Genomic DNA, 8,206 nt, shown 5'->3' on the forward strand with positions numbered 1-8,206 from the left:
GGCTTCTGTGGCCCACACAGGCACAGACAGACAACATGTGCTCTGGGGCCTCAGCCTGGAACGGTGCCTGACCACAGGACAAAGGGACTTGTCTGCATGGCTTGAGAATATGTTCAGCCCGTACTTCCTGCCAGTGTGTCACTCACACCTGCCTGGGCTCCCCATCTGTGACCATGACAGGAGTTTGTCCTCTGTGTCATTCTGTGCAGAAACAGAGCTTCATTTTATGGAAAGAAAGCTCCGGACAAGTGAGATGGTTCAGTGTGTAAAGGCGATTGCCAGTGACCTTGACAACCTGAGTGTTGTCCCTGGGACCCACATGGCAGAGAGAACTGACTCCTACAAGCTGTCCTTTGACCTTTACATGTGCCCCCATGCCATACATGTGTGCCCACCACACAAGTAAATACAGGTGATTTTAAAACTGTGTGTTAATGTTTTACCTGTAAGTCTGTCTATGCCTCACATTCATGCAGTGTCGAGGGAAGCCAGTAGAGAGAGTTGGATCCCTTGGAATTAGGGTTTCAGACTGTTGTGGACAGCTGTGTGGGTGCTGGGACTGAAACCTGGGTCCTCTGGAAGAGCAGCCAGTGCTCTTAAATGGCCCTAAGCCATTGCTCCACTGCAGTAAATACAGCCTTTTCCCTCTTTCTTTTTCTGTCTCTTTTTCTCTGTCTCTGTCTCTGTCTCTGTCTCTGTCTCTGTCTCTGTCTCTCTCTCTGTCTCTGTGTCTCTGTCTCTGTCTCTGTCTCTCTTACACACACACACTTTATTTTCTTCCTTTCTTATTTATTTATTTGGTGAGTTTGTTCATGTTTTCTTTTTTGAGACAGGGATTCTTTGTGTAGCCCTGGCTGTCCTGGGACTCACTCTGTAGACCAAGCTGGCCCCAAACTCAGAGATCCACCTGCCTCTGCCTCCCAAGAGCTGGAATTAAAGGTGTGTGCCACTATGCCCAGCTATAAACATATCTTTTTAAAAAGAAACTAAAATTTTATATAAAGACAAAAAAAACTATCTCTCTTCCTCTCCTTTTCCTTCTCCTCCTGTTTCTCCCTTCCTCTTCCACCTCTTCCTCTTCTTCTGAGGCAGGCTCTCACATAGCCTAGGCTAGCCCTACAACTTGCTCTGTAGCTGAGAGTGATCTTGAACTTCTGATCCTCTTGCCTCCACATCTGGAATGCTTAGCTTACAGTCTACAGCACCACACCTGGGGTGTGAGGTGGTGGGGTTGGACCCAGGGTTTCCTGTGTGTTAGGCAGGCACTTGCAGCCCCAAGACTAAATCCACAGATTGTGAATCTTCACAGGTGAAAATGCCACTAAGCACAGTCGCCTCACTGGGGCTCCTGTCCTGTTGCCTAGACCCACTCCTGCTCCTCTCTACACTTGGACTGTTTGGTGGGACTGGGGACAAGGTGATCCTTGGATGACCCAGGCTGTCCCTGTGACCCTTTGTTTTAAATGAGTGAAACACATTTGTGGTCATGGGCCATCCACCAGCTTGGAGGCCTCCAAGCCACCAGGGTCTTTGAATCTGTCCTGGGACTGCCTTCAGTTAATAGTTGGGACCCCTTCCTGTGTCATTAGGGTGGGCACTGAGTTTCCTAGCCCAGCTCCTAGAAAGGCTACAGGGGCATGGCTCTCCAGGACGTGTGCTCCTGTCCAGCAGGGGTCTTGTCCACAGTGCCCTGGGTACGCTGGGCAGTACCCACACTCATGAGCACTGTCTATCAGGGCAGCTGTCCTTTTCCCACGGCTTAGGCATTACAGGCTAAGACCATGATAAGGGACTTGGCCCCTGCTTCTGTTCAAGGTCTCCGGATACCAGGGAGGGTGGCTCTTGGCCCTTTCTGGTTGGCTAGGGTCACAGGGACTGGGTAGGGCTTGAAGACCCTAGGGGACATAAAAGAGCCACAGAATAGGTGAGCCTCACTTCCCTGACCAGCACCATGGCATTCCTTTGGCTCTTGTCCTGCTTTGCCCTCGTAGGGGCCTCCTTTGGTAAGTGCTGGGGCTCAAGGTGGCTGGACAGGCCATTTCATGGTGGGGGCACAGGGGGGGTTATTCTTTTCTCTTTCCTTTTTATTTTTTAAATTTTATTTATTCTTTTTTTCCCCCAGGATAGAGTTTCTCTGTGTAATAGTCCTGGCTGTCCAGGGCTCACTGTGTAGACTAGGCTGGTCTTGAACTCTCAGAAATCTGCCTGCCTCTGCCTCCTGAGTGCAAGGATTAAAGGCATGCACCACCATGCCCAGCTCCTTTTCAATCTAAAAAGAGGGAAATAGTGACTAAAAACAAAATGGCTGCGTAAAACCAAGTGGTGCGTGCCTGTAGTCCTAGACTCAGGAAATTGATACTCCTTGCAGGTACAGGTTTGTGTGTGTGTGTGTGTGTGTGTGTGTGTGTGTGTGTGTGTGTGCTCCTGATCCTCCTGCCTCCGTCTCCCAAGTGACAGGATTACAGGCCTGTGCCACCACACTCAATGTCAGAAGACTCTTCTGTTTTGGTTTGTTTTGTTTTTATTGCTATTGCTTATTTTGCTCTGAAACACCTTCTCACCCTCTTGCTCAGCCTGGCAGCTCTTGGGTTTGAGCAATTCTCCTGCCTCAGCCTTCAGAGCAGCTGTGTCTACAGGCGTTTGCCACTGATCCAGCCTCAGATGCCTTTTAAAAGCTGAAAACCCAGATTCAGAGGAGCTGCCCTTCGCTGCCTCTCTCCTGTACTAGGCACTGCTTTTCCAGCTTATACAAATGCACATGTGACTATAAACCCATAAGCGAAGAGCATTAAAACCAAATCAACAGTGTTTGACTGTGTCAGGTGTACAGTATGCTCCTTTTCCACTCATAGTGCTGGACATCACCCCATGTTGCCATGGAGACCCAGCTCACTCAATTAAATATACTCTGCTTTGGGAAAAGCTAGCATCCTGATTTCTCACTTTTTGGCTCTTCTATAAATAGATGATTGTGACTTTGTGGGGGCATATCAGTCATCAGTGAGGGGTCTTGTCCATTTCATGGTCTCTGTGCACAAGAGAGACAGGTGCTGACCCTTGAGCATGTCAGGAGACTTCAGAAAAGAGGCTGGGCATGGGGTCACACTGCTCAGTGCACAGACAACCTGCGGAGCCTCAGCCATGATCTGCCAGCTGCTGTAGCGAGTGTGTCCTGGCCTGCCCAAGGTGCCCGACTGTTCGCTCAACTTGTTTCCCTCTTTTGTGATGCGATCTTTCATGGGGAAGAATCAACGCCCCCTTTTCCTCTTTCTCTCTTTCTCTCTCTCTCTCTCTCTCTCTCTCTCTCTCTCTCTCTCTCTCTCTCTCTCTCTCTCTCTCTCTCTCTCCCCCTGTCCCTCTAAGTTGAGGCAGGGTCTTGCTATGGAGCCCTGCCTGGCCAGGAACTCCCTAGGCTGCCCTTAAACTCAGAGGTTTCCTGCCTATGTCAGGAGTGTTGAGTTCACCAGCACACCTCCCACAAAGTCTTTTTTTTTTTTTTTTTAAAGAAAGAGAGCAGGTGGTGGTGCACACCTTTAAAACCAATACTCAGGAGACAGAGGCAGGTGGCTCTGTCTGTCTGTGAGTTTGAAGCCAGTCTGGTCTACAGAGTGAGTTCCAGGACAGCCATAGCTACACGGGGAATCCCTGCCGCAACTCCATATATATAAATAAGGAACCAAATTTCCCATAAGGAACAGTTTCTGCAATAGGCGGGTCCCACAGGAATGGCCAGCCAGGAGGCTGAGCCAGACAGCCTGATAGTCCACCCTGCTTTCTGCCCCTTCCTCTGTGGCATGCCTGGATGGGGCAGCTGTGCCTCTTTCCATTCCTGGGAGGAGAAGTGGGGTCAGCAGCTGGGCATGAGGGATCCCTGAGGCAGGAGGCTAAAGGACAATCAGATGATTCCAGGGGAGGTGGCTTGGTCTCAGTGAGTTGGCCGAATACCCCTGTCCCCACAGGCTGTGGAGTCCCTGCCATCCAACCCGTGCTGACCGGTCTGTCCAGGATCGTCAATGGAGAGGATGCTGTTCCTGGCTCCTGGCCCTGGCAGGTGTCCCTGCAGGTGAGTGAGGGATTCTGGGCACAGGAGCTCACGTTCTAGTGCAGCTGTGGTGGGAGGCACTGACCTTCCTTCTCCTCCTCCCCAGGACAGCACTGGCTTTCATTTCTGCGGGGGCTCCCTCATCAGTGAAGACTGGGTGGTCACTGCTGCCCACTGCGGGGTCAAGTGAGTCCCAGACTACCTTGGGGGGTTTGCTTCCAGCTTTATTTGGGGCTGGTGATGGGGATCAGAGCCGTTCTTCATGCTCGCCCCGTGTGTCTCAATGCCCAGGACATCTGATGTGGTGGTAGCTGGAGAGTTTGACCAGGGCTCTGATGAAGAGAATGTTCAGGTGTTGAAGATCGCAAAGGTATGCAGGCTGCTGGATGGGGGAGGGGCTCAGCCCACAGGCTGGGGAGAAAGGCAGGAGGGAGAAGGCCCTGGCTGCTTGAGGGCAGGAGCACAGGGCAGCTGGGGCTGGGTCTTTCTGGGCCTGTTCTAATGGGGCCAACAGGAAAGGAGCTTGTCCCCTGGAGCTTGGCACAGCCGGGCTCCAACCACCCACCCCACCTCCAGCCCACGCCCCCCCCATACCATTCCTCCCAGGTCTCAGCTGAGCTTCTGGTCCCCACAGGTTTTCAAGAACCCCAAATTCAATATGCTCACTGTGCGCAATGACATCACCCTGCTGAAGCTGGCCACTCCTGCCCAGTTCAGTGAGACCGTGTCTGCCGTGTGTCTGCCTAGTGCTGACGATGACTTCCCTGCTGGCACAGTGTGTGCCACCACTGGCTGGGGCAAGACCAAGTACAATGGTGAGTGTGCTAAGGCCTTGCTTCAGCAGGAGCTTCTGTGGTTCAGGTTGCCCAGACATGGCAGGCTTTTCCTGGTATAACCCATAGTGTTTTTATTTTTCCTTTTTTCCTTTCTTCTTCTAATTCTTCTTCTTCTTCTTTTTATTTTATTTTATTTTATTTTTTGTCTTTCCATTTCCACTAATACATCTTTCCATTTCTTTTTCTTTTTTCCTTTGGTTTTTCAAGACAAGGTTTCTCTGTGTAGCCTTTGCTTTTCTGGAGTCTGTCTGTAGACCTCAAACACACAGGGATCTGCCTGCCTCTGCCTCCCAAGTGCTGGGATTAAAGTCGTGTGTCACCACTGCCCGGCTTCCTTTTCTTTTTTTAATCATTAATTTATTTTATTTCATGTATATTGGTGCATTGGTATTTTGCCTGCATGTATATAGGTCTGTGTAAAGGTGCCAGATCTCCTGGAACTGCAGTTGAGACAGTTTTATTATGCCACGTAGGTTCTGGGAATTGAACCTAGGTCCCCTGGAAGAGCAACCAGGGCTCTTAACCACTAAGCCTTCTCTCCAGCCCTATCTTTCCATTTCTTTTCTTTCTTTTTTTTTTTTTGGTTTTTCGAGACAGGGTTTTTCTGTGTAGTCTTGGCTGTCCTAGACTCGCTTTGTATCGTAGGCTGGCCTCGAACTCACAGCGATCTGCCTGCCTCTGCCTCTCGAGTGCTGGGATTAAAGGTGTGAGCCACCACTCCCGGCTATCTTTCCATTTCTTAATATGAAATACCTTAATTAAAGCTGGGCATGGTGGCACACTTTAATCCCAGAACTTGGGAGGCAGAGACAATTGCATCATGTGATTTCCAGAGCAGCCAAAGATGTATAATGAGACGCTTCTGAAAAAATAAAAATCAACAAGGGGCTGGAGAGATCGCGCAGAGGTTAGGAGCACTGACTGCTCTTCCTAAGGACCTGAGTTCGATTCCCAGCAACCACATGGTGGCTCACAATAATCTATGAGATCTGATATCCTCTCTGGAATGCATGCAGGCATAACATTGTATAATAAATATATAAATCTTTAAAAAATTAACTAGCAATCTATAAAAGTAACAATTATTATGTGTCAGGTAAGACTATTTCAAGCTTAACCAACATAAACAAAGGCTGCTGACAAGATGAGGCCTGAAGGAAGCCTTTGCTCAGCAGGAGGTCTTCTCTCTGACCCTTGACCTGATTGTGAGTCCCATCATGGGTCTCTAAGACTCCAGAGGGTGGGGCCATGCTCTCTTGAGATCTTACACACCCACTAGACATGGCCACACGGGACCTAAGGGCAGCTCTGCCTGAGGCCCCGGCCCTGCCTCTGGTGGAACCTGACAGCAGCTCCCCCAGCAGATGACTGAAAAAGGACTCCTGGTGGTATCCAGCAGGCTGGTGGGCCTAGGGACCCTGACTGCATCTCCTCTGTCCCGGTAGCCCTGGTGACTCCTGACAAGCTGCAGCAGGCAACCCTGCCCATCGTGTCCACCGCTGACTGCAAGAAGCACTGGGGTTCCAAGATCACCGATGTGATGATCTGCGCAGGCGCCAGTGGTGTCTCCTCCTGCATGGTACAGCCTCCCGCCCCACCCACTCACACCCCTGCCCAGGCCTGGGTCAGCCCACTGGGGATCACAGGCCCCTGGTGGTCTGTGTTCCCATGACCCTCTGCCTTTCTCTACTGAGCCTCATTCCTTCCCAGTACCCAGAAGAGAATGGGCTGATGCTAACAGACACCCCTGGCAGGCATCTCTGCCCAGATGGGTGCTGCACCGCTGCCTATAGGATACCCAACTCTTGCCACCAGCAATGTGAACTGCCTGTGTCTCCTACTCACAGAGGCGAGCTAGTTGTGTCTCTCCAGGAGTACAGGAGCACAGCTTGGACTGTCACTGAGCCCCAAGGCACTCCCCTACACTTTCCCTTGCACTATGCCAGGTCCAGGTCTTCTGGTCAGGCTTGGAGACAAGTCTGTTGCCTTTCTCTGCAGGGTGATTCCGGTGGCCCCCTTGTCTGCCAGAAGGATGGAGTGTGGACCCTGGCCGGCATTGTGTCCTGGGGCAGTGGTTTCTGCTCTACTTCCACTCCTGCTGTGTATGCCCGAGTCACAGCCCTCATGCCCTGGGTTCAGCAGGTCTTGGAAGAGAACTGAGTCCATGGCTCTGGTCTCCCCGTGCAAGCATCTGCAATAAAATCATCTCATTAGAGCGCCGACTCTCTGTGTGTCTTTGTGGTCCAGGGGTCATGGGACTGGAACTAAGCCTGGCATCTACCAAGGGGTCCTATTGCTGGTCCCTTTCTACCTCCTCCCTCGCTAGGATAGAACTCAGGCTATTCTACTGCAATAGCTAGACCCACAGCATCCTCTGGAAGGCAATAGTCCTTGGCCAGACTATAGCATCCACAGCCCTAAAGCGTTAGTCACCTCAGAGCCATAATGGCCAAATGGCAAACTCCATGCCATAGACACCTTTTTCTGTTGGCTCCTTCTCCCCACACCCTAAGTGTGCCCTCCTGCCTCAGACCCCATCCCTGCCCTGCGTTTGTTCCAGGCTGTCTGTGAGCTCCAGGCCTGGGTATGAACTCACTGTATGTGTGTGAATGTATGAGGGGGTGTGTCCCTTGTGTGTCTGTGCACTATGTGCATGCGTGCCCCCAGAGGACAGAAAAGAGCGTCAGAGCCCCTGGGACTGAAGTTGCAGGCAGTTGTGAGCTGCCATGTGAGTGCTGGGAACTGAATGGAGGCGCAGCTGGTGCTCTTAGCTGCTGAGCCAACCCTCCAGATCTGCTCTCCTGCAGCAGTGACCTCTTAGGCTTTGCATGTGTGCCCGGGTCTGTTGACGTAGACATGAGGAGGGGTCTGGTCCAGTGTTGTCATTACCTTTACTGAATCCTAAACACTCTCACCTTGGCCAGTGGGAACTTCTTCAATGGGGCTTGAGTCAGGTCCACATAGTCTTCCCGTTTCCTTGCTATATGACGTGATGCCAGCCTCCCACCTGTATTAAACAAAACACAGCAGGAAGTCATTTCCTAGTCCTGGCTGTCTTTGAACTTGTAATTCTCCTGCCTATGCCTCCTAAGTGCTGAGGGGGGTAGAGGCTTGATTCAGTACTCGCTGCTCTTTACTTTCTTTCTTTATTAAGATTTGTTTATTCATTCTGTATACTGTACTCTGCCTGCATGTATGCCTGGGTGCCAGAAGAGAGCACCCAATCTCATTAAAGATGTTTATGAGCCACCATGTGGTTGCTGGGAATTGAACTCAGGCCCTCTAGAATAGCAGACAGTCCTCTTAACCTCTGGGCCATCTCTCCAGC

General features: G+C 51.1%; 1 protein-coding gene across 1 annotated transcript; it reads left to right on the plus strand.

Annotated features, from left to right (window-relative positions):
- Positions 1–1,951: 1,951 nt before the first annotated feature.
- LOC311583091 (chymotrypsinogen B) lies at positions 1,952–7,038 on the plus strand (the record flags this gene model as incomplete). Its single annotated transcript, XM_084756418.1, has 7 exons — positions 1,952–2,003; positions 3,960–4,063; positions 4,149–4,228; positions 4,334–4,412; positions 4,677–4,857; positions 6,324–6,457; positions 6,877–7,038. 7 exons carry the CDS (start codon positions 1,952–1,954, stop codon positions 7,036–7,038), a joined length of 792 nt encoding a protein of 263 aa, XP_084612544.1.
- Positions 7,039–8,206: the final 1,168 nt, after the last annotated feature.

This window comes from Acomys minous, assembly GCF_964271855.1.
Source record: "Acomys minous genome assembly, chromosome: 14".
In the NCBI taxonomy this organism is placed as follows: Eukaryota; Metazoa; Chordata; class Mammalia; order Rodentia; family Muridae; genus Acomys; species Acomys minous.